This window comes from Mobula hypostoma, chromosome 3, assembly GCF_963921235.1.
Source record: "Mobula hypostoma chromosome 3, sMobHyp1.1, whole genome shotgun sequence".
Classification (NCBI taxonomy): domain Eukaryota; kingdom Metazoa; phylum Chordata; class Chondrichthyes; order Myliobatiformes; family Myliobatidae; genus Mobula; species Mobula hypostoma.
The window spans coordinates 49,578,390-49,598,751 of record NC_086099.1 but is presented as its reverse complement, the minus strand read 5'-3'; the positions used below and the strand labels follow the sequence as shown (position 1 = coordinate 49,598,751).

Genomic DNA, 20,362 nt, shown 5'->3' with positions numbered 1-20,362 from the left:
GAAAATATCAACACAGGGAGATCAGCATGCTCCCTGTGTTGGTCATGGCCTAGAAGATAAAAGCTGGGATGTTGCATCTTCACAAAACACTAGTTAGATCATACTTGGAGTTATGTGCACAATTCTGGTTGCCCTGCTCTTGGAAAGATTTGGCTGTGCTGCAGAGAAAATTCACCAGGATGTGCCTGGGCTGGAGGACTGTAGTTATGGAGAGAAATTGGATAGGCTGGGTTTATTTTCCTTGGAACAAAAGAGGATGAGAGGTCTCCTGAGCAATGTGTATGAAATTACAAGAGGGGTAGACAGGGTAGGTATTCAGAATCTTCTTCCCATGGTAAGAGTTTTGAAAATAAGAGTGTTTAGCTTTAAGGTGAGATGACAGAGTTTTAAAGGAGATTTGAGGGGAAGTTTTGTTTTTACAGTGGTAGATATCGAGAAAACACTGCCGGAAGTAGTTGTCAATTCAGACACAGTCACTACATTTAAGAAACATTTAGATAGGCATTTATATTGGCAAATTATAGAAGGATAAGGTAAATGGGATTTGTGTAGAAGGGCAATAAGGTCAGCAGGGACATGGTAGGCATGTTTCTTTGGGTCTATGATTCAAAAATGTTTTTGTTAAGTTAGTAAGGGAATACCATATTTAAAACAAATAAGATTCATACGCGTGTTAGTACATGACAGCAATCATACTTTGAAAACTGTTGTCCTTGTATGGGTTTGGGAGACCAAAGCATACTGTCCCAGTTGAGAAAGGAGAACTACTATTTAATGTGCAATTGGTGATATATTTCTGAAACTTCTGAAAGAGATAGTTTTCTGGTCTTGGTGTTATGCTCACATAATTTTGTCTCCTTGCACCTTGTGAGAATAAGCTTTCTCACCACAGGATAATGCAAGAAGGGGTACTTATTTTGTTGCGAGAGTTCTCCTTATCAGAAATTTCCCTGAAAGTGAAGGCACAGATAGGCAGAATAGTGATGAAGGCATTTAGCACACGAGCTTTCATCATTCAGGGCATTGAGTACAGGAGTTGGGACACATGAGCTTTCATCATTCAGGACATTGAGTACAGGAGCTGGGACACATGAGCTTTCATCATTTTGGACATTGAGTACAGGAGTTGGGACACACGAGCTTTCATCATTCTGGACATTGAGTACAGGAGCTGGGACACATGAGCTTTCATCATTCAGGACATTGAGTACAGGAGTTGGGACACACGAGCTTTCATCATTCTGGACATTGAGTACAGGAGTTGGGACACACGAGCTTTCATCATTCAGGGCATTGAGTACAGGAGTTGGGACACACGAGCTTTCATCATTCAGGACATTGAGTACAGGAGTTGGGACACACGAGCTTTCATCATTCTGGACATTGAGTACAGGAGCTGGGACACATGAGCTTTCATCATTCAGGGCATTGAGTACAGGAGCTGGGACACACGAGCTTTCATCATTCAGGACATTGAGTACAGGAGTTGGGACACACGAGCTTTCATCATTCTGGACATTGAGTACAGGAGCTGGGACACATGAGCTTTCATCATTCAGGGCATTGAGTACAGGAGCTGGGACACACGAGCTTTCATCATTCTGGACATTGAGTACAGGAGCTGGGACACACGAGCTTTCATCATTCAGGACATTGAGTACAGGAGTTGGGACACATGAGCTTTCTTCATTCAGGACATTGAGTACAGGAGCTGGGACACACGAGTTTTCTTCATTCAGGACATTGAGTACAGGAGCTGGGACACACGAGCCTTCATCATTCAGGACATTGAGTACAGGAGTTGGGACGTCATGTTGCACCGATACAAGTCATTGCACCCATATATGCTGAGGGTAGTTTCAGCAGCTTTGGTTATGGCTCTCAGCCCGAAATGTCAACTGTGTATTCCCTTCCATAGATGCTGCTTGACCTGCTGAGCTGCTCCAGCACTTTGTGTGTGTGTGTGTGTGTGTGTGTGTGTGTGTGTGTGTGTGTGTGTGTGTTTGTTTGTGTGTGTGTTGCGTGTTGCTCTGTGAATATTGTGCCCAGTTCTGGTCAGCCAGATATAGGAAGAACATCATTAAGCTGGAGTGGAGAAAAGGTTTACTGACACCACTGAGACTGAAGAGCTTGGATCATAAGGAATGACTAGTGGTGGGTTGGGTTTGTTTGGGTCAAAAGAATTGCATAGGAAGCCAAAGGGTGGCTTTCTGCAGGTACATAAAATTATGAGGGGCAGAGGTAAAGTGGATGGGTAAAGTAGGGGAGTCTAAAACTAGAGAAGACAGATTTAGGTAAAAGGAGAAAAATTTTAAATGGATCTAAGGGGAATCTTTATTACACCAAGGGTGATGGCTATATTGAATGAACCACTAGAGGAAGCTATAGAGGCTGGTACAATTACAATGTTTTTTAAAATTATTTATTTTCATTTTTATTTATTGCAAACAAACCAAAAAACACAAAAATATACAGCACATCCTCAAAAACTACAACCATAACAAAATCAAATTAAATATTGAGCAGCAAAAGGGAGAAAAATATAAAGACAAAAGTAAACATACACAGCAGAGGTGCACCGCACCAAAAAACCTCAGTCCTCCCCACTTAAGAAAGTCCAATACAGGGCCCCATATGCTTTTAAAGATGTTCCCTCTGTCCTCATCATATAGTCTCAGTCTCTCCAAATGTAAAGTATTTGCCGGTTCTCTCAGCCACAGATTGTACGTAGGCACAGAGTCCATTTTCCACATTTGCAGGATTAACTTCTTAGCAATCACCATTCCAAATAATACAGCCATTTTTTCATACTTATTGGCTGAAGATAGGGAGCTTGTTGCTCCAAGGATGGCTATGAGCAGGTCTGGTTCCCACCGCTTCCCAAAAGCCTCAGAGAAACTGTGAAAAATACTTTTCCAGTATGCATAAAGCTTTAATGTTTAAAAGAGATTTAGACATGATAGAAAACATTTAGAGGGATACAGGCCACATGCAGTCAAGTTCGGATAAGCATCATGTATGAGTTGGGTTAAAGGGCTTTTTCCAGGCTGTATAACTACGTAACTCTTCATGACTCTGCACAAAAAAAAGAGAACAACTCTTTCCTTTTTTTTCTTACTAAAATTAGAATGTTTAATATTAATATTATCTTAATAAGTTTTGATATTATAATATATCAGATATTTATATTTTCTACTCCCTAATTTGCAAACAGAGGTACACTTAAAACATTAGTTTTGAAAGTAGACAGCAGAACATCAACCACATTATATATGTGAAGAAAAGAAAGGGTTAAATGTCTTTTTAATTCTATTTTTTTAATTACAGTTGTATTTAAACTGTGTCAAAATATTTAAATGTAGAAACTGACATGTTTTATCAAATGCTGATACAATTCTGCAGTCAGTTTAATGTCAATCAGTTAAAAAAAAGATCAAGGAACAGTTAGAACAACTTGAAATGTGAAACAAATAATTAAATCAGTAAATGCAGGAAAGTGTATGGATCATTTTTACAGAACTTATCAAAATCTAATAAAATGCAACTTCTACGTGATACATTTAACTGGAATATTGCACTCTTAACCTCCTGAAAATGTTTACCCAAGTTCCTTTTTCCTGTATGATAATCAGCAGTTAAACCTAATTTCTCTTCATAGCCACATTTGGGGTGTCACTACTGGGGTGTCCATGTAGTGAGAAGGAGAGGGAATCATTTTCCTCACCCTTACAGTGACACTATGGCTATATGCAGAGACCCAAACCCTACACATACTGAGTTAAAGCAACCTCAGAGACCCAACCCCTACTCATACTGAGTTAAAGCAACCTCAGAGACCCAACCCCTACACATACTGAGTTAAAGCAACCTCAGAGACCCAACCCCTACTCATACTGAGTTAAAGCAACCTCAGAGACCCAACCCCTACACATACTGAGTTAAAGCAACCTCAGAGACCCAACCCCTACTCATACTGAGTTAAAGCAACCTCAGCACAGACCAAGAATCACGTCTGGAATTTTCCTAATCATGGCTGATCAAAAAAAAGTGAAGTCGTACAGTATCCCCTGTGAGACATTTGATTTCCTGTTGTGCATAATTCAAACAATTCTTTTTCAAAAATGTAAGGAATTTTGATCATTTTAATTAGAGAAACTATATCACTGTTTAGGGATTAAGTTGTAAACAAGTACATTTTAGCCTCAGAACTAAATTTCTTACTTCAACTTGTAGATGCTGCACAGCACAATTAAAAAGAAATTCAGAAAAATTTAGGATTTATTGCTTGCTATTAAGTTATTTTACGTTTTGTTCTGGTCACTGTAGTACCTGTTTAAAAGGCATCTGGAGGAAAACAGAAGATTCTGATAAAAAGACATGAAATATTGTACCTCATTCTCAGTCTTGGTCCACACATGCATTATCTGGACCACTTATTCATGAAGGCCTTCAGGGCTGCCGTAACAATCCCTCAGGCCTTCTAATCCCTGTTACCAGTGGCCCCCCCCCCCCAACCCCGTTCTAAATGACTGACATCCTTCAGAAGAAATTGATCATGATTTAAGTAGAAGAGATTTCCTGTTTCGGCAAGAATCCTACTAAAAAGTCAGCGAGTATTAGGTAATTAATATTGGAAGAATCAAAATTAATCCAATCCGATGTGTCCTTGGCACTGCTCATGGACAATCTGTCCTCTGAAGGAATCATCCTGCAATTCTTTTTCCTGACACTAAGAGAAATTGAGTGAAAGTCCTTTAACACATTATTCCATTTATTCTGGTTAGACTTCCACATCCAGTATATAAATGAACTGCAGTCTAGTTACTTTATATTCGAGCATTAAGAACTGATTCAATTAGATAACTATGTAACAAGGAGGTGAACACAGAGTCAGAAACTTTCATTAACAGCAAGGAAAGTATTTGAAGAGTGCTCCTTAAAGGTCATATTTTATGTTGGCATCATTGTGGGCAGTCAGTTTCATCCTTAAATCCAGTGCATCACATCCAAAGTCGCACAGTCGGCGACCGTATTTCTCCCATCTTTCTCCTTTTGTCCACTTCCTCCTTTCCCACTAACAGCAATGATATCTTGCAGTTAACTGTCAGTCTCCAGACAGTTGGGTAAACATTGATTCTGAATTACCCCAGCTGTCAAAGATAGATATTGAGCTGCTAATTGTTGCTGCAAAGTTGCTTGGGCAGGGTTTGTTATGGGCAGACTTTCTCATGGGTGGGGATATTATTGGATAGGTCTTTAACTCTGAAGGAATCCTCCCAGTAGTTTTGGAAATTCCCACTAGACATTTCATCCATTCTTCAGTAAGCTTCTGTTTATTTTTGGGATCAACTGCGAGTCAGCAGAACTCTCCATTAAAAATGTTACCAAGTTTTTGCTGGATGGTACTCATCCTTTTAAAGTCTTGTGCCTAGATCATGAAAATCTTAAGGAAAATAGGGCTTTCTTTAGCAGTGTGATACCAGACAGTCAATACCTCTTTTAATAACAAGGATTCTCATATTTATTTCATTTGCAAACATTTGAATCTTAAAAGGTTCCTATTAGCAAAAAAGCTGCATGTTCACACACACTCACATTTTTCACATGTGCATGTATAGCCACAGTCACTTTCTTTGGCATTTGGAACATCAGGATGATCAGTCCTATTTGCTTTGCTAACATTCTGATTAATTTCTGTATTTTTCTTCCCACGTTATCCTTCACTCTCAGAAGAAAACTTTGCTCGGCCCACCAGATGTCCCTTTAGTTGTGACTGACTCAGCAGAGGAGCTGGTCATAAACAGCATGGAAAACATTCCAGCCCTCCTGCAATTTCCTCACACCCATCTTGCCACTCCTAGACTGAGTCACCAAGAGGAGGCATTGTTGAGTGTCCTGCCAGTTTTCCCTCCCTTCCCCAGAAGAAATAAAGCTTCTTTTTCCAGAACATTGGATATATGGAATAGGCTGCCAGCTAGAAGAGATGTGTTTTAAAAGGCTTGATTAATATATAGTTAAGAACTTTGATGTTTATTGAGGTTGTCATTGGTATAAATTAATAACTTTCACAAGATGTTTTAAACAAAATGAATTGGAGAGAATTTTAGTTGCTACAGGTTAATCAGTCCGTGGAATAAAAAGAGCAAGGGGACATTCATCAATCAAACAGTATCTTTGGAGAGAGAAAGATTGAGTTTCCAGTTTGCTTGTCTGTTTGTTTGTTTATTTAGCGATACAGCACAGAGAAGGCCCTTCCAGCCCTTCAAGTCACAAGGCCCAGCAACCCCTGACAAACCTGATTAACCCTAACCTAATCACAGGACAAGTTACAATGACTAATTAACCTACCTGGTATGCCTTTGTGCCTTTGACCTGTAGGAGGAAACTGGAGGACATACAGAGATTCCTTACAGAACAGCAGGAGATTGAACTCTGAATTACAGAACACCCTGAGCTGTAATAGGGTTGTGCTAACCATTACGCTACCATGGGGTCCTTGAATGAGTTAAAGATTCAAGTGATCAGAACTAGAAAAGAGGGCATTTCATAAACACGAGATTCTGCAGGTGCTGGAAATGCAGAGAAACATAAAGTTCAAAGTAAAATTTATTATCAGAATACATACATGCCACCATGTACATCCCTGAGATTCTTTTTCCGCGGAGATACTTAGCAAATCTATAGAACAGTAACTGTAAACAGGATCAATAGACAACAAACTGTGCAAATGCAGAGACAAATAAATAGCAATAAATAACACACATGAAAGATAAAAGAGTACTTGCATGAGTGCAGTTATCCCCATTTTGTTCAAGAGCCTGACTTGAACCTGGTGGTGCAAGTTCTGAGGCACTCGTACCTTCTACCTGAGGGCAGGAGCGAGAAAAGAGCATGGCCTGGGTGGTGAGGATCTTTGCCAATGGATGCTGCTTTCCTGTGGCACATTTCTTGTAGTTGTGCTCAGTGGTTGGGAGGATTTTACCTCTGATGTACTGGGTCAAATCCACTACCTTCTGTAGGATTTTCCACTCAAAGGCATTAGTGTTTCCATATCAGGCCGTAATGCAACCAGTCGGCACGCTTTCCACCACAAATCAGTAGAAGTTTGCCAAGGTTTTTGATGACATGCTGAATCTCCGCAGAGTCCTGAGGGAAATAGAGGTGCTGTCATGCTTTCTTCATGGTTATATTTATACCGGTGCCAAGCTATATGGGTCCTAATGCCCTTCCCTTGGACAACATCAGTGGCGTGGAGAGGGGAGACTTGCAGCATGGACAACTGCTGGTCTTCCATACAACCTTGCCCAGGCCTGCGCCCTGGAAACCTTCCAAGGTGCAAATCCGTGGTCTCATGAGACAAACAGATGCCTATTATTAATTATATTTATATGGTAGGTCCAGGACGAGTCTTCTGAAATAGTGACACCCAGGAATTTAAAGTTACTGATCTTCTCCACTTCTGTTCCTCCAATGATTACTGGCTCATTGACCTCTGGTTTCACTCTCCCGAAGTCTCCTGAAGACACACAAAATGCTAGAGGATCTCAGCAGGTCAGACAGCATCTATAGAAACGAATAAACAGTTGATGTTGTGGGCTAAGGACTCTTATTCAGTACAGGAAAGGAAGGGGCAAGATGCCAGAATAAAGAGGTGGGAGAGGATGGAGGACCAGCTGGAAGGTGATAGGTGAAGCCAAGTGGGTGGGAAAGGTAAAGGGCTGGAGAAGAAGGAATCTGATAGGTAAAGAGAGTGGACCATGAGAGAGAGGAAAGAAGGAGGGGCACCAGGAGGAGGTGTTAGGCAGGTGAGTAAAAGAGGTAAGAGGCCAGAGTGGGGAAGAGAAGAAGAGAGAAGAGGATGAGAAACAAAAATTACGAGAAGAAGAAGTTATTGCTCATGCCATCAGGTTGGAGGCTATCCAGGCGGAATATGAGATGTTTCTCCTCCACCCTGAGGGTGTCCTCATTGTTGCAAAGGGGAGACCATGGACATAGGGACATTTGGCAGTTTATAAAAAATAATGAAACCAAGGGGTACGACAAACGCACAATGGGACCCATCTCTGCTGGTAAGTAAAGGTGAAGTTTGGTAGTGTTGTGAATAGTGTAGATGATGGTTCTTGGTTACAACAGGACATTGACAGGATGCAGAGCTGGGCTGAGAAGTGACAGATGGAGTTCAACTGGAAAATTGTGAAGTGATTCATATTGGTGGTTTGAACTAGATGGGAGAGGACAAATATAATGGCAGGATTCTTAGCAGTATGGAGGAACAGATAAATGTTGGGGTTCAAATGCATGAACTCCTTTTTTTAACTCTAATCACCAGAAAAATACCCTTTCATGTCAAAGTGAAAACAGATCTCTACAAGATTATCTTAATTAATTACAATTATTAAACACCAAATAATAGACTGCATAGGTATTCACCTCCTTCAAGTTAGCAGCTAATATAGCCTTGAGTCTGTGTGGATAGGTCTCTATTAGCTTTGCACGTCTGGACACTGCAATTTTCCCCCATAGTTCTTTATAAAACTGCTTCAGCTCTGTCAGATTGCACGGGGATCATGAGGGAATAGCCCTTTTACCAGTCCAGCCACAAATACTCAATTGGATTGAGGTCTGGTCTCTGACTTTGCCACTCCAGGACATTAACTTCATTGTTTTTAAGCCATATCTGTTTAGCTTTGGCTTTATGTTTGGGGCTAATGTCTTGCTGGAAAGCATATCTTCTCCCAAGTCGCAGTTCTCTTGCAGACTGCATCAGGTTTTCCTCCAGGATTTCCCTGTATTTTGCAGCATTCATTTTACACTCTACCTTCACAAGCCTTCCAGGGCCTCCTGTAGTGAAGCATCCCCACAGCATGATGCAAAAACAGTTGCTTCACGGCAGAGATGGCATGCTTTGATGGTGTGCGCTGTTAGGCTTCCGCTAAACATAGTGTTTAGTCTGATGGCCAAAAAGCTCAATTTTGGTTTCATCAGACCATTGAAAATTTTCCCAGCTAACTTCAGAGTCTCCCACATGCCTCCTGGCAAGCACTAGCTGAGATTTCATGTCTTTTTCAACAGTGGCTTTCTCTTTGCCACTCTTCCATAAAGCAGCAACTAGTGAATGCCTCCTGGCAACAGTTGTATGCGCAGTCTCTCCCATCTCAGACACTGAAGCTTGTAACTCCTCCAGAGTTGTCATAGGTCTCTTGGTGGCCTCCCTCACTAGTCCCCTTCTTGCACAGTCACTCAGCTTTTGAGGACGGCGTGCTCTAGGCAGATTTACGGCTGTGCCATATTCTTTCTGTTTATTAATGATTGACTTAGCTGTACTGCGAGGGATGTTCTGTGACTTGGAAATTTTCTTGTATCCATCTCCTGACTTTGCTTTTCAATAACCTTTTTGCAGAGTTGCTTGGAGTGTTCTTTTATCTTCATGGTGCCAGGATACTGACTCAATAGCAGTTGGACCTTCTTGGTACAGGTGTATTTTTACTACAAACAATTGAAGCACCTTGACTACACTTCGGTCTCCAAAAACAGATCTCCATTTAACTAATTATCTGACTTCTAAAACCAATAGGCTGCACCAGTGATGATTTGGTGTGTCTTATTGAAGAGGGGGAATACTTATACAATCAATTACGGTATTTTGTGTTTTATATTTGTAATTAATTTAGATCACTCTGTAGAGATCTGTTTTCACTTTGACACGGAAGAGTATTTTTCTGTTGACCTATGTCAAAAAAGCCAAATTAAATCCACTGTGATTCAATGTTATAAAACATAAAAACTTCCAGGGGGTGGGGGGGGTGAATACTTTTTATAGGCACTGCTTATATGGCTCCTGGGCAATAAATTTAATGACATGCCGTTTGTTCCCCTCTCCTTTGTCATTTGCTGCTGTCCTTTTTTTCTGCGTCTCAGTCTCCGTGCTTTTTCCCATCTCTCTAAAAGTGGGTGCATTTTATTCAGCCTGCCCCACCCCCCAATTCTCATTTGTTGTTTTCATCAGTGAGCCTGGAATATTCTTGAGATATTGTGTATAAAATCTGGTACTTCATTGGACATCAAGATTAATCTGTATCATAAGATTAAATTGCTATGGTTCTGTTTTGTGGTTTACTTTTAGTAAAATGTTAAAGTTACATTTTGAGTTTACAGCCTATTCCCCACCCACTGCTGCTGTGTCTGTGACCGAGATTTCAGCTTCAGCTGGAGTCTGGTCTTGGCTATGATTGCATATTTTGGTGCCAGACACATTTTTCTGCCATTTCTGGATCTTGTGGTGACCTCCTATTTCACTTTTTTCTGCCCTTTGTAAGCTTCTGCATGCATGGGTCTTCAATTCCATGAAAATGCATCAATGAATGTGTCCTCTAATATCCTACTTTCTTGGATTTCATTTATCCGCCAACTTACACAACAGTTTACTGATGCTCCTAGTCAATGCACCCCTCCTTCAGCAATGTTGTCCTGCTTTTGCAACATCAACTACATCAACTACGTTCTCCTGTTACTGTCATTCCTATTTCTATCCTCTTTAGTACTCTACCCTCTCAAGTCCCTATCCCAACCCCAGTTTTTCTCACCTTCCACATTGCCCTCCTCCTACCCTTTGTTTGATGAACTTACAACTTCCCTCTGTTTCTTTCTTGAGCCATTTGTACATTTGTTGCTGTGTCACTGATCAGTAACTCCTTACTGCACTCTCACCCACCTTCCTGATCAACAAACCACCACGGGCGTAATCACATCCAACTCAAACCTGGCAGTACCTCTGCTATGCACTCAGGTAGTGGCTCATCTATCACTAACTCTGTTAACTCTGCCTCCCTTCAGTGTGTTTGATTACTCATGCCATCAGTGAGCATTCATTGACACTTCCTTGACCAGAGTTTTTGATGATCTCTCACTACCTGCAGTAAGTGGTAAGACTGTTTCTGATCACTACCTTGCACCACTCATCTCTTTCCCGTGCTCCAAGTTTTATCCCATACCATGTTCTTTGCTAGAACAAACTATCTAATACCACCTTTGATGCCCGTGTTTCCATTGGAATGATTACTTTCCTCTTCCAGATCATTTTCTCCAAATGACCCTCATCTCTAGTCTCTTTAATTCCAAGTCATGCAACTCAAATGAACAAGGTGGACAAATTCCACATTGCCATTCTTCACCTGATCTGCCTGGATCACTTAAACCACTTGTGTGCACTGCTTTCATCTACCAAAATTTCACTTTTCCAAGTTACTTCCAGAATTTCAAAGATAACCCTAGCATTTTCCACCTCTGCAAATCCTTCTGGGCTTCTTGAGTGCTGACCTCCAAATACAAGGAACACATGGACTTTATTATTACCACAATCTGAATTATTGACTCTGTTTCTTTATTTGCTTCCACTACCCACTGAGCTAGATTTTCTCCAGAATTCTATAGTACTCTAGCCCTGTAGTTTTTTTTCCCCTCTGAGCTTACATTGTGCGTGCGACCAGATCTTTCTTCATCAACCCAAATTTGTGTACGATCTATGGAATAAATGGCAGGAACCTTCAGGGTAATGATGTACAGAAAGACCTTGAGTTGCAAGTCCCTGAAAGTGGCGATGTAGGGCTGTAAGAGTAGTGGAAAGGGCATTTGATATGGTTGTCTTCATTGATTGAGACATTTGGTTCAAGAGTTGGGACATTCAATCCTGACTTCTTGTGCTGCCTGTGTGAAGTTTGTATTAGCTTCTGTGGTTGTGTGTTTTTTTTCTGGTTGTTCTGTTCTTTCCCCCACCCACATCATATCCCAAAGACGTACTGAGAGATCAGTTGACTGCTATAAATTATCCCTGGTTTAGGTGGGTGGCAGGAACATCCGAGGGGGTGAAGGGGCATGTGAGTGAGAGTAGATCACAAGAAAGTATATGGGAGAATGGGACTGATGGCAAAACTGTCAGAGCTGGCGTGGATTCAAGGAGCTTGACTTCCTGCGCTGTCACACAATGTGCAAATGCCTGTGCTGTCTCCACAGGTAGGTCACCTAAGGAAAAAACATCATGTGATGTCTTCCTTACTGACTGTGGAGCTCAAGTATTGATGGGAAGCTGACCGGAGGAGCTTTCAGAGAATGGACACTCATCGTAGAGGAAGGAATTGGGAACACATTATTTGACTAATTTCATTGAGGAACCTTTTAGTAAATTCTAAACCCTTCATTTACCAATACATAATACACAAAATGGAGGGGAGGAGAAGATGGCGCTTCGCAGCGCGCGTGCGGCCTCTCCGAAATGATATCGTACTTGTAAGTAGGTACCGTGCACAATCCTGATTTGATGGAGACAGATGTGAGAAGCACGGAGGAACATCTAGAGAAATTTCTGAAATGCCTGCTTCACTGCCGCTGCTACTGTGCGATCGAGAATCTCCGGAGGGGAAGGCCCCAAATCCTGGGCTTTGCCTATTGCCTGTTGCCGGGGCCAGGGTCAAAGTGCTCAGCAGAGATGGTGCTCGGTGCTCGGTGTTGGAGGGCTGGTCAGAGGCTCGAAGTTTTCAGACGGACTCAAGAGTCGGCTGTGGTCGAGTGCTTCCAGGGTGCTGCATCGGCAAGTTTGCGACGCTGGAAGCTCATGGCAGGGAGAGTTTTTCTTCCTTCTACCGTCTGCGTGAGATGATGGGACTTTCGAGAGACTTTGAGACTTTTTTTTTTACTGTGCCCATGGTCTGTTCTTTATCAAATTACAGTATTTCTTTGCACTGTTGTAACTATATGTTATAATTATGTGGTTTTTGTCAGCTTTTCAGTCTTGGTTTGTCTTGTGTTTCTGTGATATCATTCTGGAGGAACATTGTATCATTTCTTAATGCATACATTACTAAATGACAATAACAGAGGACTGCGTGTCCTCATAATCTAATCTAAATCGAATCTAAAGAGACTAACAAGAGATTTATCTGCTTACTTTGGTTTTTATGGTAGCAATACACTGAAGATCTGCACAGATTGGGCTTTTGCCAATAAACATGTATGCAGTAGTAATATATAATCCATATCTCAAGAGCTGTAATTCATTCATCGATTGAGCCATTTTCTTGCTGTCTCTTATATTTCACCTGTTCATCACAGAATTTATACTAATGTCTACAGTTGCTGAAGAATAATACAAATAAGTCCTACTAAAGAACAAATCAGCTGACTGTTTTAATGTGAAGGCATATTTGAAATGAAAATGTTTTGACAATAAATGTTCATCAGCGTACTTAATCAAGTAGAGACTACTGTCGTAACATAAAGGGTTTTGAAAACCATTTGCTATTAGCTTTGGTGCCGTGCTGGATAGTTATCTGGTTGCATACTGAGCTAATACAATATTTCTTCCTTTATAGTTTCGGCATGAACCATGATGGAATTGGAAACTCCTGTGGGACGAAAGGTCATGAAGCAGCAAAGCTCATGGCAGCTCACATTACTGCCAACACCAATCCATTCTCCTGGTCTACGTGCAGCAGAGATTATATCACCAGCTTTTTGGAGTAAGTGTCCTGTAGCACAGAAAATTAGATTATCAGACTCATAAAGCCACTATTTGTCCCCAAAATAAACAGAGAACTAATTGATACTGTTGGATTCAAAGCTTACTGATAGGTTTAGATTAACTGAATAAAGTGATACATACTTGAATTTTGACATTTGCTGGTCCATCTAAAGTAAGCATATATTTATAAGATAGAAAACCAAATGAATAATACTTATTTATTTCTTTACTCTCAGCCTGATAGTTAAAGATAGAAATGTAAATATTCAAAAAAGCTGATTATTTATTAGCATTTTGAGCAAATGTGTTTGATGGACTCCTTATGTTGTTTTTGATTTATCCAGCACATTGGTAACATGTCTAAACAAAGTCCTTAGCAAATTAATTAGCCAACATTTGCTTACGGTGATGGAGGAACATCATGGGATGTGCTCAAAATATCAAAAATAGACCATGATTTTTTAAGAAGTAGGGGTAGTATTAGGCCATTCGACCCATCAAGTCTGCTATGCGATTCCATCCCTTACTAATCATGAACCTATCAACCCCTGCTTTTAAATATACCCCATGACTTGGTCCCCACAGTCAAGTCATGGGGTATATTTATGGATCAACATAAGTGTAATAATCAGAATAGATCAACATTTCATACTATATTTTTGTTACAATTTTTGCAGAGTGTAAGTGATTTTTTTGACATTAATCTTTGGTGTTTCTCTATTTAGTTATTGACAGCAATGCACTTCTAAAAATAATGCGGGAGCCTCTGACTCTTACTGTCACATTCTCTTTCGTCCCGATAGCTGAAGAAAATACAGAGCATCAAACCAGTTAAAACATTTTGGCTCCAAAATATTCATTTCCATTATCAGCCGGTGGGAGCCTGAAAAGGGATGAGTTATAACGGATTGTTCTGTATTGCTGACATGTGGAACTGATATACCGTCTTGTATAAATAATAGCTTACTGCTCTTATGGGGGTTTTATGCAAGTTGGAAGCAAAGTGGGGGGTAATCACTGAATTTTTCCACCCAGAATGAAGTGTGGTTTTGAGGAGGACTCAGATCCGCCTTTAACACTTGTCCACAGACTCAAGGTCATTTTTTTTAATTCCCCAAAGTGGAAAAATTTACAGAAATCTTAAGAGCTGTCCTTAATAAAGCAGTAACCCAGCTGTGTGCTTTCCCTGAAGACGGGCAATATTTAATGTTTTCGTCCAGAGCAGGCCACAGGCCTAAAATGAGATGCAAAACAAAATCTAAACTCTGCCAGCAGTGAAGTTAATTACTTAAATGAAAAAGATATCCTTCTGGATCTAAAGTAGCAAAGCCAGAGCTTAATTTACAGAAAATAAGACTATAAGCACTTAAAGACTCAAAAATTAATTTAGGAGGCCATTTAATTTAAACATGTGTGACAAGAAAATTACAGCAGTGGGTTTTGTCTGTCCGGTTCTTGTATGCCAGCCACTGAACTTTCCTCTTTGTATATTCAGGACTAGCTCCTGTAGGGGTTTGCCAGCAATTACTGTTTTTGTTTGTCAAATGGATTATTGAATGCTGCTCCAGCCAATTAGAAGTTTACACCAACCTTTGCTTTTTAGATGGAAAAATGTATTTTTTACACAATAAAATGATGAAAAAAGCATTTGGAATACTTGATTTCATTAGCGAGAGCATACAATATCAGGGTATGGATATTTATGATGTAGATTTGTAAAATATTGATTAGGTCACGGATGACACACTATGTGTTGGTCACAACACTATCAGGAAGGATGTAATTGCATTAGAGAAGGTGCAGAGTAAACTCACCAGGATGTTGCCTGGGATGGGTTGTTCCAGATATAGGGAGAGTGTTAGGCTGGGTTTATTTTCCCTGGTGTAGATAAAGCTAAGGGGGCACTTAATAGATGATTAGACTCTCTTGTTGGAGAGGCCAGTGACTAGCACTTTGGTGATGCAAATGTTACTTGCCAGTTACCAACCCATGTGTGAATGTTATCTAGGTCTTGTGTGCTGCTTTATTTGCAGCAAAGTTGTGAATATCCTGGAACTATGTTGTGCAATCATCATTAAACAGCTATTTTCCTGACCTTATGACTGAAGCGATGTTGTTGGTGAAATGGTCAAAATTCGTTGGAGTCAGAACACTGCAGCGAGGAACTCCTGAAGTGACGTTCAAGGACTGATTGACTTTCAATAACTACCACCATCTTCCTTTATGAGAGGCATGACTCCAATCACTGGAATACTTTCCTTTTGATGCATAGTAACATCAGTTTTACCATGGCTTGTGATGTCGCACTTGGTCGAGTACTGTCAAAGAATAATCACTCTTTTGTTAAAGTGCAGGATGGACTGACATTGTGTCGTGGGCTCAGAGTTGCACAAATGAAATGCGTCCCCTCTCTGCCCGCATGGGTCGTCTCTCTTGTTTTTCTTGCTTTCTTCATCTAAGTGGAGGGACTGAGGGATATTGAGAAACCTCATGCAAATAACATTATTTACAAGGGCCATCATGTACTTGCAACACACACAGAATGCTGGAGGAACTCAGCAGGTCTTGCAGCTTCTATGGAGAGTAATATGGTTGATGCTTCTCAAGAACGGCCTCGCCCCAAAACATCAACTGTATTCCTCTCCTTAGATGTTACACGGCCTGCTGAGCTCCTCCAGTATTTTGTGTGTGTTGCTCCAGATTTCCAGCATATGCAGAATCTCTTGTGATCATGTACTTACATCTGCTTTGGGATTAAGTTGCAAGTGTGCTGACATTGGGAAAATTGCCAACCCAGGAATCAGCCTGGTGTATCTTCCCTGCACTCCATCCAAATCAAGAATCTCCTTCAACATATAACAAGAAAAGACAACTGCCCATAATACATAACATCCTGTTCAATTGCAGCTAGACATCCCCAGTTTTGTGCTCAGTGGTAGGGTAGCATACTATTAGTCATCTTAATTGCTTACTTTCATTGACGTGCACAAAGGCATCCACGTTTTGCTGTACCTCCCCATTTCCTAATCTGTCATCTCTCAAGTAATACTCTGTCTTCCTGTTTTTGCCACTGAACTCACATTTATCCATATTGTATTACATCTGCCATTCATGTGCTCATTTACTCATATCATGCTGGAGCATCTCTGCACTCTCCCCAAGCTTTACAGACACACACCCATCTTTATGTTGTTCACAAACTTCGAGATATTACATTTAATTCCCTCATTTAAGTGATTGATATAATTTGTTAATAGCTGGTGTCCAATTACTGAACTTTATGGAAACCCTCTAATCACTGCTTGTTACTTGCAGACAAAAGCAGTTATTCCTACCCTTTGTTTCCCGTCTGCTGAGCAGCTCCCTAGCCATGACCATACATTATTACCTCAAATCCCATGTGCTTTGATCTTGCATACTAATCTCTTAATGGGAACTGTGTCAAAAGCTTTCTTGAAATTCATTTTATGCTGTTTATTGACTTCAGCTCAGCATTTAATGTGATCATCCCTCAGACGCTGGTGGGTAAACTGCCATCGTTGGGTCTCAACACCTCTCTGAAACTGGATCCTGAACTTCTTGACAGAAAGGCCACAGTCAGTCCATGTTGGCAGAAACTTCTGTAGCTCCATCATGCTAAGTACTGGCGCTCCCCAGGGTTGCGTGTTGATCATGCTGCATTGCTAGATCCAATTCACACCAAATCCAGTTTGCTGGTGACACAACAGTAGTTGGCCTTATCAACAATGATGACAGGATGGCAAGCAGAGAGGAGGTAGAGCGGCTGGTTGGACAGTGCGAGCACAACGACTGGAGTCTCAATGTGGACAAGGCCAGAGAGGTGATTGTAGACTTTGGTGACCACTCCTCACTGCACATTCATGGCTCCTCCATGGAGAGAATTAGGAGCACCGTGTTTCTGGGAGTGCACATAATGGACGATCTCATCTGATCCCTCAACATGACCTCTTTGGACAGGAAAGCACAGCAGCATCTCCATTTCCTGAGGAGATTGAGGCTCCTCCCCCCATTTTAATCAATTTTTACAGGAAAACCATCGAGAGTGTCCTGACCAGCTGCATTACTCTCTGTTACGGGAATTAGAAGGCATCTGATCTCAAGCCGCTACAAAGGATTGCGAGGACTGCTGAGAGGATCAATGGGGTTTCTCTTCCATTCATTAGAGATATTTTTCAGGAACGCTACATAAGCAAGACCATCATTATAAATGATCCCTCCCATCTGTCCAACAATCTCTTTACCCCCTACCAGCAGGCAGGAGGTACTTTAGTATCAGGGCAAGAACTGTTAGGATCGCAAACAGCTTCCTCCCGCAGGCTGTAAGGCTATTAAACTCCCTGTCACCATGATATGGTCCCGTCATGTATGAAGCACCCGTAGCACTATATTATTACTTTTTAACTTGTATATGTACCTTATCATTTGTTAATTTAGTTTTGGTAACATTTATTTGTAATATTTGTGTTATACTGTATGTGTAAGTTATATCTACTGTGATGTGCACGTTCCGGAGGAACATTGTTTCATTTGGCAGTATACATGTGTACAGTTGAATGACAATCAACTGAACTTGAACTTGAGCTTGGAATGCACCATAGCACATTTTGCTTTATCACTTGCAGTTACGACAAGGACAATGGCCAGAGCATGCAATAGGAGGTCCACCTACTGAAAAAGGAGGAGGAGAAAGGTCCAGGCAGAGGTGCTGTCCGTAGAGGGTATACATATGCTGTCCTAATTAAGGACTGTTCAACAGTGATCTGAATTTCACTAAGGATATAATCAAAGAAATGTATTGCATGCTGAAGCCAAAGCAGGACCATATATCTCCTCCCATTCCCCCTTTGGTATCTCCTTCTATTCTTTTGTTACTGTTCAAGGTAGGTCGTAATACCCTTAAACTTTGGACTTTGCTGTACCGGCGCAGCTGCCAACCAATCGGCAGCCTGCTGATGACACCACTGCATAGCCCTGCAACCACAGCAAAACAAATATACAGTGGAAACCATGCACACAATATGTTTCAATAGGTACATTTAATATCAGAGAAATGTATACAATATACATCCTGAAATTCTATTTCTTCACAGACATCCACAAAAACAGAGAAGTGCTCCAAAGCATGAATGACAGTTAAAACATTAGAACCCCAACCCCTCCCCCTGCAGCTCCCCCTCCCACGCACAAGCAGCAGCGAGGCAACAGCCCCACCCCTACTCCCACCAGCAAAAAAGTATCAGCACCCTTCACCAAGCACTCAAGCCTGCAGCAAAGCATCAATAAAAACACAGACTAGCAGTACCCCAAAGACTACTCTTTAACCTGGTAATGTGTCTTGAGGTTGCTGTTCTGCTAGCTGAAGTGCTTTCTGAATGAGTCCAGCGAGGATATGTAATTTGTGGCTGTCTCTGTAGCCTGATGGTAACATTGGCTCAGCACCCACTAGAAGGTGGACCACAGGACAGATGCAAAAGCGAGAGAAGAATGAAGCAGAAGTGGAAGCAGGAAAGCAGAAATCCATATTTGCAGTGTTTGGTCAGAGTTTTGCTGATTTGAAAAGATAAAAAATAAACTATCTTTCTGTGCATATGTATTTATCACAAAATCTCCAAAAAGTAACCAACAGATTCAACATTAATACCCCATACCTGAGTTTATCATAATGCTCCTATGTAGTACTTATTTGGTTGCTGTTGTTGGACACATGATAGAATACTGGCTCAGAGCAGTGGAGGCTGCAGAACACTGTGAAGGACAGTCGAAAGCAGCTCTGGTGATACAATCAGTGCCCACTTTATTAGGTACGCCTGTACACCTGCTCGTTAATGTAAATACTTAATCAGTCAATCATGAGGCAGCAACTCGGTGCATAAAAGTATGTAGACATGGTGAAAAGGTTCTGTTGTTGTTCCGATCAAATATCAGAATGGGTAAGAAATATGACTGACCAGGAAGTGATTGTTGGTGCCAGACAGGGTGGTTCGAGTATCTCAGAAACTGTTGATCGCCGGGATTTTGACACATAGCAGTCTCAGAGAACGGTGCGAAAAACAAAAAAAATCCCTTGAGCAGCAGTTCTGTGGGCAAAAGCACCTTATTAATGAGAGAGGTCAGAGGAAAATGGCCAGACTGGTTCAAGTTGACAAGAAAACGACTGTGACTCAAATAAAAACAAGTTACAGTAGAGGTGTGCAGAAGAGCATCTCTGAAAGCACAGCATATCAAACATATAAATGAATGGTCTCCAGCAGCAGAAGACCACAAACATACACTCAGTGCCCACTTTGTTAGGAACAGGAGGCACCTAACAAAGTTGCCTCTGAGTGTATATAAATGTCCCAGCTTTGGACTGTACCAAGTTGGAACATGTGGCAGGAATCTGGTGTGGCTGATTCAAATGTATCATAGTCATAGTCATAGTCATACTTTATTGATCCCGGGGAAATTGGATTTTCGTTATAGTTGCTCCATAAATAATAAATAGTAATAAAACCATAAATAGTTAAATAGTAATATGTAAATTATGCCAGGAATTAAGTCCAGGACCAGCCTATTGGCTCAGGGTATCTGACCCTCCAAGGGAGCAGTTGTAAAGTTTGATGGCCACGGGCAGGAATGACTTCCTATGACGCTCTGTGTTGCATCTCGGTGGAATGCGTCTCTGGCTGATTGTACTCCTGTGCCCAACCAGTACATTATGTAGTGGATGGGAGACATTGTCCAAGATGGCATGCAACTTAGACAGCATCCTCTTTTCAGACACCACCGTGAGAGAGTCCAGTTCCATCCCCACAACATCACTGGCCTTACGAATAAGTTTTGTTGATT

The 20,362-nt window shown here is 41.2% G+C and overlaps 1 protein-coding gene across 2 annotated transcripts in view; it reads left to right on the top strand.

The window, feature by feature from the left end:
- adamts6 (ADAM metallopeptidase with thrombospondin type 1 motif, 6) overlaps positions 1-20,362 on the top strand; it is a 297,940-nt gene that overhangs the window by 149,309 nt on the left and 128,269 nt on the right. For both annotated transcript variants that reach the window (XM_063043008.1, XM_063043007.1), the window contains exon 10: positions 13,365-13,511. In XM_063043008.1, coding sequence (XP_062899078.1) covers positions 13,365-13,511 — 147 coding nt within the window. The remainder of the gene's footprint in view (positions 1-13,364; positions 13,512-20,362) is intronic.